The 19,753-nt window shown below is 41.9% G+C and overlaps 1 protein-coding gene across 29 annotated transcripts in view; it reads left to right on the forward strand.

Moving 5' to 3' along the window:
• ARVCF (ARVCF delta catenin family member) overlaps positions 1-19,753 on the forward strand; it is a 286,311-nt gene that overhangs the window by 130,570 nt on the left and 135,988 nt on the right. For 3 of the 29 annotated variants that reach the window (XM_075769221.1, XM_075769238.1, XM_075769226.1), the window contains exon 4: positions 2,001-2,198. The exons of 22 other annotated variants lie outside the window; for them this stretch is intronic. In XM_075769221.1, coding sequence (XP_075625336.1) covers positions 2,178-2,198 — 21 coding nt within the window. In that variant the 5' untranslated portion in view covers positions 2,001-2,177. Of the gene's footprint in view, positions 1-1,634; positions 2,199-15,390; positions 15,433-19,753 lie in introns of those variants that run through there. 4 more of the 29 variants (XM_075769230.1, XM_075769237.1, XM_075769222.1 and 1 more) reach the window with 4 other exon arrangements.

A 19,753-nucleotide genomic window follows, 5' to 3' on the forward strand; every position in this document is an offset into this window, starting at 1 on the left:
GCCAACCTTTATGGCATTTATTTTTAAACAAACTAGGATCAGAGTTGGGTAAAGTAGTTCTGCCCTGTGCTCTGCCCCTAAATTACAAAGCCTTAGCTCTAATATTCAGCTGGAAATCTGACATTGGCGGTAACAGTAAGGCTGAAATTAGGATTAAATCAGTCTGATACATTCCTTCTGGTTTTAAATGTCAGTACAGGAGGTGCCACCTTTTCATGTTGATCTGATGGGATTGATATTAATGAACATGTTAATTACATTGACACTGGAAGCATGTTTTAGAATTTTCAGGAAACCTGAAGCTGGGATGAAAAGATAGTTTTGTGCAAAGGCACCTATTCTGATAATTAAAGAAAATTAAATGTAATGTACCTTCCTTTGTGCTTTATAGCTGGCCTCGCTGTCTCTGACTATCCCTGTTTTCCAGGGATAGTCTCTAATTTGATTCCAGTAGCTTTCAGTCCCTAATTACCATTGTTCAGCCACCAGCTGTTACAGTGGTGGATTTATTTATTGCTTTGGTTTGCTGCAGGAACCTAGTTCGAAAGAGGAAAAACAAGCAGTACCCCTTGGCTGGTGACTGCAAGCAGTGCTGGTTATTTAGCACTGGGAGGAGGACTTAGCTGGTTGCCTCTCAGACCTGGTTAACTGCATACATCCGAAGGGCAAGGCTTTAATTCCAGTGCGTGGTAAGTGTGCCTTCCTGCCTCTGTGGTAGGTCCAGGGGGGAAAAGTCTTACGTTTAGTTCAGGTTGGTTGACACCTACCTACCTAGGTCTCTTTCTTGTAAGAGACTTGATGCCTTAATGTATTTATTAATACATACCCTTTCTGCAATTTCTTGGAAAGGCAGAAAGAAGGATCAGACCCTGGAATAAGAAGTATGGGAAGCTTTCCTCCTTCCCAGAGATTTCATGGGGGTTTGCAGCCTGGCTGCCTGTTCAAAGACTGAACCTTTATAAAAGCTGGGTACTTTCAATTTATTAGCAATAAATGGATGGGAAAACCATGCTGTGAAGTCCTAGTTTTTGTTGCAGAATGTGGTGGATGCAAGGTACAGCACATCTGGCATTCATTTTGGTAATGAGTAATTTATCAAGGCAGTCTTTAGTGAATGTGGGACAGGTTTGTGGGCAGGTGAATGGTTTTAAAAAAATTAGGCCAGTTGCACTTGGAGCTATAAGCCTCACTGCTGCATCTGTGTAAGATGGAAAAGGGAGGAGGCTGTGATGGAAGATCATCTTTCTCTGGCGTTGGTGCATTAGGGATGGCGTTAATCTCGAAGTGAAGTGCAAAAAGTAAGCAAGCAAGAGAATTTCCTTTCTTGGGCGTTCTTAGACTTCCTTGTAATTCACGAGGCAACTGCGCTTTCGGTGCGGATGGTATCCGAAGGACTTTCTGCCTCCGTAGCCAGCAGGTTAGCGTTTTTAGAGACGCTGATAACAGTCGTTTCGCTCAGTGACGTTTTCCCTCTTTGTCTTTATAATCCAGCAGGAGCAATCCAGCCGGGCGGAGGGGGGGGCGGGCCGGGCCGGGAAGTGTGGGAACCCCGGGGGGGGGGGGGGCTCCGGGCGCGCCGAGCCGGTCGGTGCCCTCTTCGCCCGCGGGCCGCCGCCCTCCCGCGCCCGGCCGGAGGGTCCGCACGGCGGCGGCGGGCACGGAGCGAGAGGCTTCTCCGCGGCAGCGCCTCCGCCCGCGCCTGCTGAGCGCTGGCCCGCTCCCCCCGAGCCGGCAGCCTGCCGTTCCAGCCGAGACGCCGAAGCCGCCGGGCGCTTCCCGCTCCCCCGGCGCGCCGGGCGTGGCCGCGCCTCAGCCCGCTCCGGCTGCGGCTGCCCGTCAGTTCCGCCCCCCGGGACGGAGCTTCCCGGGCGCTCAGGCAGCGGAGGGAAGAGCCATGTGAAAGGGACGCGTCCCGTGTGGGAGCCGCCGGCGGTGTTTTCTCTGCCGTCGGAGTGGCGTTGGTCGGTGGTCTCTTTTCCCTGGATGGGCTCTGTCCGTAGGGAGGCTGCGGAGGGGCTCTCGAGCGGCGAGGTTGCTGGTCAGGTTACAAAAGGAGCGAGCTTCACGGCGGAGAGAGGCTCTGGAGGCAGTCAGAGCAGAAGGCTGGGTCCACAGAGGGTTTGCAAGAAGCTGGAGGCATTCCCTGCTAGGGGCTGTAGAACTGGCACCTTGCATAAATGCCTGCGGAACTCAAACAGGTTAGTGCTAAACTTGGGTCCTTCCCTTCGGGCTCTGGCAGTTCCGTGCGTGTGCGGGGGTCCGGCTGCGTGGAGAGGAGAGAGCTGTCAGGGCTGGAAGGGGTTGTTTACCAGAACTAAGAGCAAAAGCTGAGCCGCTCTTTCTAACGGAGGGTTCGAGAGAGATTTTGCTTTTGTCTCTGTTATGTTAACTGATGAAACACCCGAAAAAGCAAGCCATTGTTTTCTTTGACCTTCTCCTTCTGCTCAGTAAATCTGGGTAACTCTTTGACATGAACAGCTAGAAATAGTGCTCTTTAAAAAAGAAAGCTTTGCTACTGTTTGCTTTTGTTAAATGTTTGCTTTTCCCATACAGTGTTCCGTTGCTTTCTCTTTGATTTTGTTGTTGAACATACCAGGGAGATAACTTCAGTTTTTCAGTCTAAACGTTATCTTAAACAAAAAGCTCTCTTGGCTGTCATCTTAATTATTATAATGGCCTTACAGCTTTGTGCGAAAAGATTTCAAATATTATTCTTTACCTTGGAGTGTCATTGGGCATTGCAGAGTAAAGCTGTTGCAGGCTAGATTTAAATAAATAGAGATCGTGTAGACTCCTGTAATTTACAGGTGCTTACTTTGTTAACCTCCTCCATCTACCTTGTAAGCCTCAGGAAACCCTATAAATTCAGGTGGCGGCAGGGTAGAGCTGCTTTTCAAACTAGGATGAGGTGTTATCTTTTTCTCAACCCTCCTTTTTCTTCTCTGCTTTTTTAATTTAAAACAGAATATTTTAGGGTAAAAAAAATACAACAATAATACATCTGTGAATTTGTTTAGCTTCAGTGCACTGGAACTGTTAGAGGTGCTTCAATTTGGTTTAACCATGCTGTGTTCAACTTGTCCATCTCAGTAACAGCTGAATCATTTCTCAGTGCAAATAGGATGTTGGTTGTCTTGAGGGGAAAGTGGCCCTTTCAGCTGGGCCCTTGAGTGCTCGGTTTTTTGCCTGTAAGCAGTCCCTGTACTCACTGCCCTGCCTGCTAGAGGTGACCGAATCCTGGTTTTGTTTGGGAGCTTGTTTGTGTGCCTCACTACCTGTGGACTTCTTAGTGGGGAAGGGATTTTATTTGTGTATGTGGTCCTGTTCCTACTGTCTGACCTGAAGTTACTGTACCCGTCAAATCACACACAATGGCTTGTTGATTTTTAGATAGATAGATACAGTTAGCAGCTCTTTGGGATTTTGGTTTTGCGTTGGTTTTTTTCCCTCAATACATGAAGAAAGAAACTGGAGGTAAGGAGTAGAATGCTAAGTGTGCAAAAGGTGTGTTTAATGTCTCTTGGTCTGTGCAGTAGAGCTACGTTCTTGTCTTCTGGGTTTTCTATTTTGATGGGAGGAGAAGCTTGAGTGAGAGTAGAAGATTATAATTAATCACTTCAGGTCATGCATTTCAGTTAACTTGTAAATTCTTCTTCCATATCAAACCAAAAAAAAAATCACATGGTTTTAATTTTCATGCTGCCTGTCATAGTTGAGGATCAGGCAGAGATATGTTATCTTTTCTGATGGGAAGAGGGTTTCTGATTAATTCTGCGGTCTTTCTGCAGTATAACTGATCAGACTGATACCACAACAGTGTATTAGAGATTGCTTTGCTTAATGAAAGGCAGTAGTTTTAAGCTGTGAGTTGTCAGAGAAATTTATTGTGCAGTTACAGGGCCTTTAGAAAGTAATCTTTTAGCCTTAATGATCACAATTAAGTAAAACCAAGCCAAATGGATAAATGACATCAAGGTGAATGGCAAGTTTACACAATCCATACGGATAAAAATGAGAGATACTAGAAGGGACTTCTGCCACATTAACTAAAGACCTAATGTGTTTAGAGGCTCCTCACGTTACAATCGGAGTAAAGACAGTTACAAAATTGTGACTAAAAAGAACCAAGAGTCACTTCTAACTATCCTTTTGGCTTCTACTGGGAAATAGCCGTGGTTCCTGAAGTTCTGGGCCACAAAACCAGCAGTGTACCTGTGAGCGCTGGTAGAAGAAACAAATGCTGAAAAACTGTTCTCATGGCCATGAGCGTGCAGGGCAGGTGTCACCTTCTTGGTGTTCTCCCTTGGCCCTTGCTGGTGATGAGGGATGAAGACTGCTGAAGTTTGTGCTGGTATCTGCAGTCTGACATTCTGCAGTGGCCAGAATGTAAGTACAGAGTTCACAAAATCCAGAAGGATCTTGAAGTCTGTTAAAATATGTTTGGTCGCTTTATGATGTACAGCTTTGAACTCGATCTGAAACCTTAAGTGCTGGCTTGCCGCAGGGCCATGAAGTTGTGCAGGAGAAAGGAGTCACTTCAAGTGACTTTTGCCAAAAACTCTTCAGTCCCGTGTCGTTCCTGCTTCAGAAAATAATTCACTAACATTCCTAATGTTAGTCAGGCATCAAAATCGGTAAGGCTGCCCTTCCTCAGTACTTTGTCCCAGAAGGGTTTCGCTAGAGGATGATACTGATGTGAGCAAGTGTTAGATCTTAGGTCTGGCAGGATGAAAAAGTAGTTAATGTGTTAGTGGTTAGACATGATTCTGTGCCAGTGATGGAAATCTTGTGGAAGAAATGTTCGTGGAGGTGCAGCATGCAAGAGCATCATCATTTTCCAAACAATTGGGCAAGTTGTACTAGAAAAAGTGATTGAGAGCTTAATTTTTAACATAGATCTCTATATGGATTCTTACATGTAATGGGCTGCCCAGTGTGACTATAAGGCTGAAACAGCTCTAATGTGTTCTACTACCTTGGAGTAATGAGATGCAGCAATTGATGGTGTTGACTCTTCCCTGCTCCCCAACGTAAACCCTGTGCCAGCAGTTGTGACCTCTGTAGCAGAGCTGGGCAAAGGGAATGTGTTTCACGGCTCAGTTACCGAGATGCTGAAGTACGTACTGGAGCAGTGGAGCGGAGGCACATGTTGCCTTCCTTCTGCTAGCTGCCACTGAGGCAGTAATTCCCTGCAGGAGCATGGATGTTGTAAGTCTTGAGCAGTTACTGCCTAATTCGGGTGCAGAACTTTGGAACTCAGATGTGGGGATGTGCCTTTACCTCTTGATGGAGGGGCATGCACCGTGACTAGGGTGCTCTGGAGCTGCAGCAGGACACAACGTGTGGGTTGGGAGGGTGGAAGTGCTCTGTTTCTGAAAATGCTCGTCCAAGAACTGTGGTGTTCTAAAAGTGCTGTTGTAGCTGTTGGGATATGAGGGTTTGTAATGTCCAATTTGTGTGTCTGCCTGTGGTTTGTAACAGCAATAGACATACCGAGCAAAGTATTCCAGCAATTGCACTTCCCAAGGCCGCGTTGCTTAACCACCTGTCCCAAAGGTTGTGAGATGAGCTGGTGTACAGGGAGAATCGGGCTGTCTGCATTTTTTTGCTTAAGTTCCACTGCAGTTACTAAAAATAATTAAAAAAAAAAAGTGTGCATTCAACATCTTTCATAATGTAGAAATACTTATTATGGAAGATCAAAATGGGAAAGAAAAGCATGTTAAACTGTCACATTTGAAACTGCATGGGCTGGATGTTTCTAACAAGGCTATTCTCAAACACTCTTCTCTGAGGAGTTCACTTCTGCCACTGAATTAAGGTTTTGATACCGACTTCAGTAGGAGTAGAGTCGGAGCCACTTGTTGAAAATGGTTGTGATGTATATAATGTCTCTATATTTGGGTCTTAAATAATAAGGCGTTTCTTTGAGGATTTTAGCGTGTTCTCAGTGTGTCTTTATCTGTTCCTGCCTCTGTTTCTTGGTTGCTCCAAGTTAGTTTCCTCTGCGATAGCAAAATTGTGGACCTAGATGCAGGGAAACTTCTAAAAAGCTCCCGTTTCATTTGAAGTATGCCATAAAGGTGTAGGGGACATACCGTAACATATTTCACTTACTGCTTCTTCCCACCCAAACCTTCTGAAATGCCTGTGCTGATTTGAGGAGGTATTAGTGCCCTCCCTCATGCCCCAAGATACCACTCTGAGACACAGAATTAATACTTCGAAGATAACGTGGATTTAATTAAGGAAACTAAAATTTCAGACTCCACCACTGCTCCTTTCTGGAAATATTTGTGGGTATGGCTGTGTGAGATGGGAGCTTCAGCGTCACTGGGTTAAGAAGATCCTGTCCCTTTCTGCTGCTGGTTGTTGGTTTCCCAAATTATGCAACAGGTTGCACTCTCAGTTACGCAAACACACGTTTTCAGCACCATTCTGAGGACAAGTGAATTGATCCAGCTTAAAAACTGAAGCAAACACTACGTGCTTTAGGAACAGAGGAATGGCATCTTGAACCAGACTGAGGCCCTTGGAAAAGCTGTGTCTTCCTCCTAGGGGTGAAACAGGGAGGAGAAGTAGCTCTGTATTACGTAGGTTAGTGGGAGGAAAAAAAAAAAAAAGGCAAGGAGTGAACAGCGGTGTGTGCATAGGATCTCATGGAACCGCTCTTGCTGGTGAAACAAGATGACAATACAGGGGTTTCTTATCTCAAATAACTTGACCTAGGAGCTCTGTATACGTTTGGTTTGGTCAGATCTTCCTGAGGACACAGTGAAGTATTAAAAAGACTCTGTTCATGTTTTTTAAAGCTACTCTTGTTTCAATAGCATCTTCCACATGACTGATGTTGCCCAGCAAAACTCAGCTGTGCCCAGCAATGACACTGTGGAAAAACAGCAGAAAAAGTTACGGATGCACATGCAGGTTGGGATGCATATGTGGATGGGAACTTTCATCTTCCTCCTAATTTCATATTAGCCTCTACCTTTCATACGATCGCACAGACAGGTTTATACTACTGGAGGTAAGAGAAGGAAATTAATATTGCAGTACCTTTAATAGTCGTAAGGTTAGGATAGCAGAGGTGACGTTTAGTTTGTGTTCAAAGGTTTTGTTTCTAGTGAGAAATGGAACACAGGATTTTGCTAGTAGGTTTTCTTTGGGTTTGTTTTTCCTTTTAAGGAGGAGGGGGAGCTGATGTTTCCTCCCTGTGTCCCAACCGTGGAATAAATAGCAAGAGTAGAGGTTTAAGAGTGAATGGCGTCCCTGAAATAAGTCCTGAGACTAGAGGGAGCGTATTTCAAATTCTTGGATAAAAGGAAAACTGAAACCTAAACTTTGATAGTTTTAAGTTTCACAGTGTCCTTTGTCCCTCACATATCTCATTAGGTTGCAGCCAAGCTTTGGGATTTATTTTTTTATTCATCTGTCTGCATGCCTAAGCAGTGAACAACTGTAACTGTACCTGAGAGAAGCTTGATGAGCACACAGAGGCTAAAATCTCACTTTCTCTGGGGAATTGTAATCTCTTGTATCTACGAATGGGCAGGCAAGATTTCTTCTGCCTTGCTAAGGGGTGGTGACTGCACAGACTCAGTGCTCCCTTGTATACTGCAGTAATGTGAAAATTCATTACTTTCAGTGGTGTTCTCTGCTTCTGTGAGTCAAGCCCACACCTGCTTACAGCAGGAAATTGAAATCCTGGGTTTTCCCTTTTGGCTAATCCCACACATCTATCCTCAGCATCACAATACTTTGGCATTCAAAAAATAAGGTGAAACTGTTCTAAGGAAACCTGGAGAATTTTTGAGCTTGGGAATTTCTGCCTCCACAAGCTAAATCACTTGGCATAGCTCTGAACTTTTATTTTTAGTAAAACTTTCATAGCCAGACTATTGTAATGTTCAGAGAAAGAGATGTTTCTGAAAGCCTGAAATGAAACCAGAATGTGAGGGCTTATTTTTGTACAGTAGAGAGTGTATTTTTATGTGTGTTAGTGTGTATAAATATATATGTATGTATAAAAATATATATATGGAGGAGATGAGAATATGATTTAATTTAAGTAGCACTACTCTGGATGTGAGTAGTGTAACACTGATCAGAATCATCCAGAACTTTCAGAAGACTTTTCAACTTACAAACTTGTAATTCATTAAGGAGCTGATAAAAGATATGCAGCACAATTTGTTCATGGGATAGTAGAGCCCTGAGATGTAAACAGTTCCTCTGTGTGATCCGGATTATTCTGCTGTTTGAATTGTAAACTCTTTCAAATTATTTTAGCAAGTTTTGCATTTGAAGCTATTTGCATCTCTCTCTGTTGATGACATGATTCTCAGGCGAATTCAGCGTTACGGGAATAAAGGCCCTTTTGCCTTCCGGGCATGGCAGCATGTGGGCCGTAGCTGGGTGGCTTTGTGACGCACGTAACAAAGGCATACACTGGGGTTTGTACCATAGTGCTATGCAGAAATGAGAGCCTTCCAAATTTGAATGAGATGGAGTTTAATACAGGCTATTGAAAGTATGTTAAATTCCAAGTAGTTGTGGAGAAAGGTTTGATAAGGAAACCAGTATATAAGACTGTATATTGAATTTCACACAGAACCGTGTTACAATAATGCAAACCAAGTTGTTTTGTTTTGAATGGACAGAATGACTTATTTGTAAAACAGATTGTGCAGGTGGCTGGATTTCTCTATCAGCATCTTCCTGAATCCTTGTTAATCACTGGTAAACCTGACCCTAATTCTTTAAATTGAAATTGTGGCTAGAAGCTCTTCCATGGCACCACTGTCTGATATTGGCATAAATTCTGTAGAGCAACTGCTCTGGTTCTGCATCAGGTCATGCTGATGTTCTCCTGAGTAAGTTGTTTACTCCCAGTCACCTTGCTGACTTCTGTGTTTTGTCCTTCTTAAACCTTCTTCGTAATGATAGCAATGGTGACCAGAATAATTCTCCTATTGTTCATATACATTAAATTATGAGGAATGTATTACCATTTAAACTTAATCCAGCAGATGCTTTATGTTGCTGGCCTCAATTACATTGGTTATCAGCTCATCTGTAAAACCAGCGATATGTTTTGGGAGAGACCAGTTGTTGCCCAGCTGGGCTGTCTTGGTGATCTCTCTGCCTCTGTAAGTCTCTGATACACCATAGATACGGTTTTCACTAGCTTTAGAGCGTACCTCTTTATAGATCATTTTTTACGATGCTCTAATGAGGGAACAGTTATAAATACTCTTTTCCTGGGTTGTAAAAGATTTCAACTGAAATGCCAGATGCTCTGAAAGTAGAGTGACTTTGTAAATTGTAGATTTTATTTATGAAGTATGTGTTGATGCTGCCTACTATTGTAAAATCTAACTCTCCCTGCTTTCACAGCATCTGGCCATGAGATGTCCCCTTGAACTCCTGGATTGCTGATAGGCTTTTTTTTTTTTTTTTTTAAGAGTAACTGATGATATTAAGCATTGCCTTTAATGAAAAGGGAACGGTTACTTCTGTGCTGGTAACTTCAAAAGCTGTATGTTTTCATTATTTCCCCTAAATGCTGCTTGGCTTGTGCGTTATCATACCTTACTTGTTTTCTGTTGAGTTGGTAATATTTTGAAATGACCTGGTACATTGGAAAATAAATTCTTTACCGTCTAGTTGCTTTTTCCCTTTTTTGCTACTAGATCTTATAAATACAGTCGTATCTCAATATTTGAGAAGTGGTCTTCATATCATAGGAGAGTTACGTGATTCTTGAGTGCTCGTGAAAGAGGTGATTGGACTTCATGGGTGAGAGATTTCCCTCTGGGTGTTCTCACTTGTTGCTTATTTGGGTAAAGAGAGCAGGTGAAAGCTGCTCCTAGAGCAGCCGTTTACTGCCCAGTTCCTGACTGGTGTGATTCTAACCCTCCCACCTTACTCAGACATCAAAACGGCAATGCTTCAAACATTCCCAAAACTTGAGAATTCAAGACATGCGTAATGCCTTGCTTTACGCATGCACTGAAAGCTACATTGCTGTGATAAGGGCTTCAAAAGTGCTTTGCATAGTTTATATGTTGTTACAGATGAACCCTGTGGCTGGTGTGCAAATCGGAGGGGAAAAAGTTCTGTCTTCCTCCCCAGGAAGGGAGGCGGCAAGCCTGGACCAGGGGGTGGATGCCAGCTAGCACTGGTGGCTGGGTGCAGTTAAGTGCACAGTTTTCTGGATTAAATTTCAATTAATCAGTTATGTAGAAAGCCTGTCCTTGCCTTCTAGGACTGGCAGGCAAGTTAGTATTTAATAAAATATATGGAAACTTTCTTAGGTCTGCTAGTTATGGCATTAATTCACTTCTGCACGATGATTGTGTTGCAGCAATTAGAGTGTTGGAACTTGAGGCTGCAGCCCCTGTCTTCCCCCCCCCCCCCCCCCTTTTTTTTTTTGCTTTTCAATAAGCTTATTGTACTTTTTGGTTTTTCATTCTCCTCTTTGCCTAAAAGGAATGGACTATGGTATGTTTACAAGAGTTTAAAAAAATTGTATTTCTCACATTAGCATATGTAAATGTGAGTAAATGCATGTAAATATATGCTAGATGAGGAACATTCCACATTTGTCCTTAGCGATTTCATCTCATCTGGGTCGTTCTTTCTCTTTCTACCATGACATGTTGTTTTATTACCTGAGGTTAGAATGCATCTTGGTCACAGCGACACATTTATCTTGTATTTTATGATGTGATGTTATCACATCTCATTTCTTTTCTCTTTCCTATTCAGCTTTTCATCTGTCAGTGACAGTCATGACACGAGCTAGTGGCATAGTAATACGAGGGCTATGTATTAGTGCATACCGTTGGCAATTTTTAAGGGTAATTCTTTGTTTCTAAGGTCCCATGTTTTTTAGCAGGTTATTTCTGCAGGGAAGAGCTATTTGTAATTACATCAAAAACAGCAGCCATCAATCATTTTAGATGTAGCAGATAGCAAAAAAGGTTTCCTTGAATAACATTCAGTAAATATGAAGGTGACACTACACCCTTCTCTCTTGGCTGCAACAGTGCAAGGAGGTGCAAAGAAGTGCTAATTCGTGATTTGTGTAACAGTGACAGACCTTTGTGTATGCAGTTGCAGCTTTGTTATTTTAACATACAAGAAGTAGTATTTTCCGTCAACTCTATGAGAATGTGAAGTGAGAGGGAGAATGTTGTTCACTTCCATTGTTAAAAATGTCATGGCCCTTTTTATTATGTTGGGTTTTAAAATGTATTGTTTCCTATCATTTTTTCAAGGGCCAAAGCTTCAAAGAGAAAACTGCTGCCGTATAGGCAACCAAAAACGAGGGACAGAGTTTCAAACCTTTCAAGTATACACCAACTGCAAATATGATTAGAGATCAGAGTGCTGTGTCAATCCACTGCACAATTTTGAAAGTCTGGCTGCTGGTTTTGGTGTGTAAATAGGAACTGAAACATCTGCCTGCGAGTTGCTGTAAATCTAGTGTGGCACACTGTTAATTCAGTCAGTTTTTCTGCTGCTTGGGTTTTGAGACTCCAGTCAAAATCATCTTTGTGTTTCAGTTACGTGGGATCCGTTTATTTTTATTTTTCTTTCTTTCACCAAGCTGACACTTTAAAATTTCAGCTTAACGGTGCCAACGCAAACTTTTCAATACTCACATAAAATGTAATTTTCCTTCTTTGCTGCCTCTACCAAGAGGCGTAACAAATATTGTGTAACATCCATCCCAAGCTTGGCTAGATTCCAGAGACTTTCCAGAAAGAAGGACACTAGTAAATCAGCATCTGTCCTGTACATCAAGATAGTAAAGGAAGAGTCGTGTCCACAGCAGCTGAAGTGCTGTGTATCCTTGTATAAATATACCCCAAATGTGTGGGTGTGTTTCAGGAATTGTTGGTCATTGAATTTTCTTGTGTTCGGAGAAACTTGGCCAAGGTACATTATGTGGATACTGTTTTGGCAACTGGAGTCACAAAAATATTTACAAAGACTGTTGGGTTCTTCCCCCATGCTCTTATCCCTCCTTCCTGTATTTAAAATTCCCTTAAGTGTTTTGTTTTATTCTTCTAAAAAAATCCACAGTTTTCTTTTAAAGGGACAGGGAGAATTAGCTTTCTCCTGGGTGGAAATTATAGATAAATGCTTTTTAAAGATGCCTTTAAGGTAACAATGGAATCACACCACTTAAACTATGTTGGGTTTTCATGTTTCTGGTGGATTACAAAGACTGTGTTTTTGGGTGGCTAACAAATTGGGAAAAGGTACTTTTCCTCCCTTTTAAAATTCAACTTCATGTTCTCCTGAGGAAGAATGTCAAGATGGCTTTGTTTGGCACTTACGCAGTATAGCTCAAGTAGAAATGCTGTTTGTGGTTCTGCTGTGTTGTGTTTCCCGTGATGGCGGTGGGAATGCAGCATGAATGCCCACGGGCTCCTGTTTTCATCCCAAATGGACGCTGCTCTGCAGCATGCTTGGGATCGAACTGTGTGTGTGTGGGACATAATGTGAGGTGATGAAGGCTGACTTCTCTATTTGACAAAATTAACTAAATATTGGCCCTGGCAATTGTTGAGGACAGATTTCTCAAAGTTGCTGCACAGTTTGACTAGTTGAGCAGTGCACTTCAGTCTGTTACAATGCACTTTTCACGTTTATTTTTACTGGTCCCTGAAATTCTAGATTAAGTTCTGATAGCACTCATAGTAATTTAGAGCCAATCTTTCTTTCTGGCAGAACTCATCTCATTAAATCTGGTGGAAGTATTGTCACAGTATAGACTTTCAGGCAGGTACAGGTCTCTCTCAAATATCTTTGGATTTAGTTGAGAATTGAAGGAAAGGGAAGACTGTCATGAACAGATCAATTGCATTGGAAAGTAAAGAGTTAAGAATGGAAATCTGATTGCACAGCTGAAATCTCAATTTGAACTTGTGGTCTCTTGAGAGAAAATGCCATTCAGCACCGTTGCACAGAGTTATTTCATTCTTAATTTTAATTGACATGTCCCAGAATGCAACCTTCTCTTACGAATCCTTACAGTACAGAGATGTTTGTGAGTCAGTGTGTCTCTGTGTGGGCGACTTCTGTGTTCTAAATTCAGGTCATCATTAATTTCCCTTTTGATACCAGCAGCCTTTCTATCTACCGCATTCACTCCATAGGTTTATGAAATTTGAATGAATCCCTCCCTAAATAAGATACTGGTCATCCTCTGGGATTTCAGCTTAATGACCTGACCCTGCTTCTTTCTCTCCTTTTTTCTTCTCTCTTTCTCTACCTCCCCCCCCCAGCCCCGGATGCCTGATGAACAGGTAGAAGTGATGCTTTCATGGAAGTGTTAGCCCCTTGCCTTGGTGACAGGAGTATCCTGTACAACCTCAGTAACGGAAAAGTAATTCTTTTATTGTCATAAAAATGGCATCAATGTCTCAACTTGATTGGGGGGGGGGGGAACTCAAGGAAAAACTTGTTCTGGTGTAACATCAATTTTTCATTCCTCTTCTCAGTTTAATTCGAATCCAGTAATTTATAAACACAGCAATAGCAGCAGAACTGTGCAGCTCCATCCTGTAGTAGTTGTAGGGAGTAGAGATACCTGCCTAAAATATTTTTTTAATATTTTATATCTCCAGTACTGATTGTATTTTCCAGACAAACTGTATGATTGTCCAATATTGGGATTATCCCTAGAACTTAATTAACTTTCTTATAGCTTTTGTCTCTGTTTTATATCTGATGGGCATCAGTTTAAAGAAACACTCGGCAAATGGCAAAGAGCCTAAATGCATGCAATAGATATATAGTGGAAAACTTGTGCTTCACAATATCAACTTGTGTTTTAATTTGTTTTTAATCTATAAATGATCAGATGAGGACAACTGCAGGCACGTCTGGAACACTGAGTTTTGTTGCAGTGTAGACTTTGACTACCACTCCAGCTTATAATGGATAGGGTTAGTGTTACAGGTCTAAATGCCTTGAAAATATAGATTTCCATAGTAGAATTTGTTTCTAGTTATATTTTTTATATTTTCTGTTACCTATCTACTTTGTCTTCAAGGCTGTTTTAGCTGGTACAGTATTGTGCTAGTATACAAGGTATAGTAGGTATGATTTTGGAGAACAGTGTCTTCATTATCTCTTGGATTTTTGCATAACTTCAACTCCATCACAGAAACAATGTAGTGTTGGGATGATGATGGTGATAATCAGACTCACTGCATCTGTACGGGAATGTTTCAGTTTACAAAGGGTCGTGCTCAGTCTCAAAGACAATAATCTAAGTCCTCTCAAGGCTTTGGCTTTCTTAGATGTTACCCATCTTTTTCAGAAAAATTCGTCAGTGATAATGTAGGTAGACTAGGTAGGAAAAAGGGCATAGTATGGTGTGTTCTAAATTAAGTGTTTAGTTTTTCCCTCTGAACATAAATTATTGTGTTGTGTTTTAACATAGGAAGTGGTTTTGTATTGTTGTTACTACTTTATCAAAGTTGAAGTAACCTGTTGTGAGTTACCCATCCTAGTAAGCCTAAGCATTGCTCCTTGTGTAGAGTTACTTACCACAAAAAAACCAGTAGCCTGTTTTATGATAAGATTTGACTGTCCCTAGATAAAAGCACACAAAGCTCCCTGTTTTTTATCGTTGCAGCTGACAGGTCAGCCGTAACGTAGAAACGGGGTGGTTCAATACAGTGTTCCAAGTGATGGCTGGAATGGAGAGTATGGTTCGTGGCCACTTCTCCTGCTTTCTGTTTATGAAATGCCTGTCCCTAGGCTGAAATTAATTTCATAAACTCCTAGCTAGAGCCTGTAGTCTCCATCGCGTCTTTCCTTGAATCTTGATCTGCCACATACCTATACCTGGAGTATTTCCCGGATGCAAGGTTCCCAGTGCGATCTGGTTGGTAAGCAAGTGAATTTTACTTCTGATGTGCTGTATGAGGTCCTGTAGAACTTGCTTTTGCCTGATTCAGCCTGTTTGTCATAATAGCAAGGCATGCAAATAATGATCATCTCTGACCAGGTGTTTCTTAGTAGAAATTACCACTGCTGGTTTAGTTCTTCTGGGGGTTTTCTGGTCTGGGGCCTGGAGCAGGAAGGGAGCCTACCTCGGCTTTGTCCATGGGTAATTTCATGAATAGCTACTGTGCTCTGACAAAGTGTGTGATTCAGAAGAAGAGAAACTAAATTCAGTTCTGTAACCTGGTCTGGTTTCGGTATTCTAGTTTTGAAAAACGTGTCTTTGTTTGAATTTTAAGCAGGTGAATTAAAAATACTGTAATTTAGTGTGTTTATACTCTTGTACAGCTGACTGCCTGCCTTGGTTGGGGTGGGGGCTCTATCAATTATTAAAGCATGGACTTGTTTGGTTTTGTCCAGCTGCAGTGCAGAGCACAACCTGCTGAAGTTGCTGACTTGGAGGTAAGTGTGAGACCTTTTTTCTCAGCAGAATCATTACTCTTGTGTATGTTTCCTCAAAAACCTAAAGGTTTCTGAATCTATTAGTGGGTACATGTGTCTGCTCCTAAACTAGAATGTGCATAATACTACAAATACACTTTGCAGAGGCTGCACTATAAAAATTTGCAATGCGTCCCTGTGTATTTGGTTTGGTTTTTTCTTTCTGAAGCTAACTTTCTTTCTTTCCTCCTTCCCCCACAGATACCCATATCCTAAAGATCTGGGAAAAAACCATATTGTTTATGTGCAGCCTATTGTTCAGTCAAAGTACATATTATCAGTGGTCACATGCTTTGCTTAAATATTTTATAAGATCAATGTATATATGCTAACCCTGCCTTTTTTCTGTTGTCTGATTGCATATTTCCATTTATACCTACTTAGTAATTTAGACAGGCTTAAAATGTTAAAGCTTTTAGCAGACACTTCATTTCAGACATGCTTTGTGCTGAAAGTTCACCTTTGTGTTGTGCTCAGGACAGAGCTTTGAGTAGTAAGAAACTTTTTTTTCCCCCCTTGTGTTCTGACTGTACAATGCTGAAGTAATCTTGTATCTGTAAAAAGGGTGTCCTGTCCCCCTATGCCTCCAACATGAAGCAAAAGCCATGCAGGTTTGTGCCAGTAGGATAAAATATGAAGGTAGGTTTTTGACACTGCTTCAACATGAGTCCTGTTGCAACTGGGTGAGGAGTAGGTCCTGCGAAAGGTCAGTGTACAGTAGTGATGTTTCAGGCATGTGACCACAGAACTGGACTCCAATGCTCAACAATAAGAAAATAATCCAAAAGAGATGTGGGAAGGAACTACATCGGGGAACTGGGCTTTGCTTGCACTTGGAGTTTGAATAGGGCAGAGTCCGGCAGTGAGCCGTTGGCACCTGTGTAACACCACACAGGGTGGGTGCTCTGCCCTACAAGGGAGCTTTGTTCCCTTTGCTCTGTGCGGGGGAGGAAAAGTGGCTCTGGTGCTGGTCGCCACCCTGTAAAGACAGTCAGTTCTGTTCCAGTAAATGGTTTTAATACAGATGCTGTTCTCAGCAAAGGGGTTTTGACAGGTACCAAGCTTGGACATCTCTCTTGCTTTATTCCTGGGAGTTTGGAGCACTGCCCCATCCAGGATCAGGCTACAGAGCAGGAGAATAAAAAATGCCAAGAAAAAAAAAGGAGTTGTTGGAATGAATCTTTTCCTGGCTCTGGGTGGAGAAAGGTCTACATGCTTTCTTCCTGCTCCTGCATGCAACAGCATACGGTTGCAGCTGCTCTTTTGCTACTTCAGGTCTGACACAGAAAAGGAAGTATTTTATCTCTCTGCAGAAGGTCTGCTTTCCACTTTTCTCCTGAAGTTTCCAGTCAGGCATTACAGAAATTTACAGGAGCTTTGTCACTAAACGTGACAGAAATAGGTCTGGACCTTCTGCAAGCTCAGCAGACGTTAATATTCCTGAGTACAGGTCCACAGTGGCTGAAGTTGCAAGCAATAGTGATCGTACCTGATTTTTTTTTTTTTTTTTTTTTTGGTTGAGTTTCATTCTTATTTGGGCCAGATCTGCTTCTTGTTGCTATGTTGGGGTCATTACCCTGAGGACAAGTGAAAGCAGCTTATTGCTCAGGTTCAAGCTCCATAGTTTCACTGTTTGGAGACATTGGTTTCTGCCTTCTACCTATCTGGGCAGATTCAGTGGAATGGATTTTTGATTCTTTGCTTAGTCAAAGTTCTTTTAGGAGCATCATTATCTCTGAAATCAATTTAATTTACAGGAAACGCATTCAGCTTCTTGCACTGTGTGCATCAAGAAAATTCGAGTAGATAATTAATCTGAGGAACTAGAAATTAATTGGGAGGGAAATTGTTGCTTTAAAGATGTGCTATTTAGCACCATTTTACTATTTTTAGCTGTCTATTGAAGTATTATAAGATGTAGAGAAGATAAACCTTTATAGCCTGGTACTCCTTATTTTGGAGGGATGATACAATATACACAGCCAAATATTTCTTCCTTTAACTCATTGGACTTTTGTAAGTGCAGAAAGCTAGCTGTCAGCTATCAAGAAAGTTTGGGAGCTACTGGATGCCTGCCTTGTTGTAATATGTTTATGAAAATTTCAGCTTGCTTTTATAGTTTTCCAGAACTGGGAGTCATCCACGTGAGTACACCAGTACTTCATAGCACCGGTGCCTGGAGTCTCTGCTGTTCCTCAGGTTCAGTGATGATGTCTCAGGAATGGCCATGGGAGTAGCCTTGACCCTTCAGGAGAGTCAGCTGTGCCTCCTGCTGAGTTGTTTTTGAAAGCAAACGAATCAGTAGCAGCGGCAAGATATCTCTGGGCACTCTGTTAAGGGGTAGAATAGAATGATGAAGCATTTAAAGAAGCGTTTCCTCATTTTTTTTCTGGACTTTGCAATAGGTACCCAGTGGTAACCACCACCATTTCGTATGCTTTGAAATCACCACTGAGTGGAAAAGGTGATGCCAGAAGCAAGCTAGGGACATGGCAATGCTGTTTAGAGTGTTTTGAGGAAATTCCTTTTGCTTGATGTTGTATTATCTTTACACTCCAAAAGGCCGTGTAAGTGGCTTAAATGCTACAAACTGTCAGACTAGATCCAGGCTCTGTTATCTTTGGGATTTTTTGCTTTTTAGGGCCAGTGAGTTGTTACCAAAAAAACCAGCAGGAGCCTGTGAAAGGAGGGTGTTGATGGCACAGCAAGTTACTTTTGCTGGTGCTGAGTTGAACTTTCAGCCATCTGGTGATAATGGTGTCACTCTTCAATTCAGTCTTTCCTTGTTAGAGAAGTTTAATTGAAATGTGATGAATGAAGATTGTGTGCAATATATGAAGTGCATTTTTGTGTCTGATAATAGCAAGGATCAATTTAGTGAGAAGCACATTAGAGCATACTATGGCTACTGATTTAGAATCTAATCGAGGACCTTTTTTCTCGTGGAGTGGCTGTGAATGTCAACATATAATAATATGAGGCGATGTGTCAATACCATGGAGACAGCCTGTTAGAAATTATATGGAATTAATTCTAGACAACAATGATGTAAAGGTTAAGCAAGTACAGAAGTGTGACAGAGAGCAGGTATTTGTTATAGTATTAAGAATATATTGCAGATGTAAAGAACCTACATGAGAATGTGGCTCTTAACCCACAGTTGGGACCGTATAATCAATGGTGCCCGATTTAAGGGGATTGATTTGCAGGATGGGAACCTCAGAAAACTGTTCTCTGGATAAGTCAGGTCACGTAGGCAGAGAGTGGAGAGGGTTTGTAATGATTGATGAAGAGCTGGATTTTAAGGAGCTTTTTAAAAGCAAGATTGTGGAGTGTATGTTTGCATGCATTGGCTTCTTAAAGCAATCATTTTAGCAGGATCGCAGTAGTCCGAAGGTGGGCAGAGATGGTTTTGCTAGGCCATCTGATACAGCTGGGGAGAGCGGAGATGAGAGAGAATGGGCAGGCTTTAAGGACATCTCTGCTTTAAGGACATCTCAGCTTTTCTGGTCAACTGCTAAAGATAATTTTGAAAGATCTTTTGCTGTTTCACCCAAGGGAATGAATTCTGGAGGGATTGTCAACAGTTTGTTATTGAGATAAAGGTAAGTGTGTTACAGTTCCTGGATGCTGTGCTCTGCAATGAGGAAATAAGGGAATGTAACTTTGGGGTTATCTGAGGGAAAACCTCAGTACTTCTGGCATTTGAGAAGTCTAACTTTCAGACCATACCTGAAAGTATACAGAAAGAGTAGAGATATGCTTTAAACTGTGTGGAATGGGTATTCAAGTGAATTTCTTGTTTTAATCTATATCACTTCAGATTATGGCATGTTAACCGTAATTATTTGGACAGACGTGTTGTGGATTGAGTAGATATCTGAAGACAAACTGTTCTAAAGTGCTCCAGTCTTATTTTTATATCTCTATTTGCCTGTCTGATGAGGAAAAGGAAACTCATGGTCTTTTGTGTCACAGTAAGAAAGCAGTGCTGACTGAAGCCTGTTTATTCAGCCCCAAGTAAAGATGATCATTACTATGCATGCATTTATAGCTGCTGCAGATTTGAATGTGGGGGAGGCAATTCAGAAAGGCTTTGAGGTTTGTTTTTTTTTCCTGTTGGCTTGCTTTAGGTGGGGAGTGTCTGGAGAGGAACTGGAATGCAGATTTATAATTTCAAAAACAGTAGGATATATTTTGGTGGCTAAAATGAAACAACAGAATCACCAAGTGGTTGAGGTCGGAAGGGACCTCTGGAGCCCATGTGGTCCAGCCCCCCTGC

The sequence above is a fragment of the Balearica regulorum genome, chromosome 17 (genome assembly GCF_011004875.1).
Source record: "Balearica regulorum gibbericeps isolate bBalReg1 chromosome 17, bBalReg1.pri, whole genome shotgun sequence".
NCBI lineage: Eukaryota > Metazoa > Chordata > Aves > Gruiformes > Gruidae > Balearica > Balearica regulorum.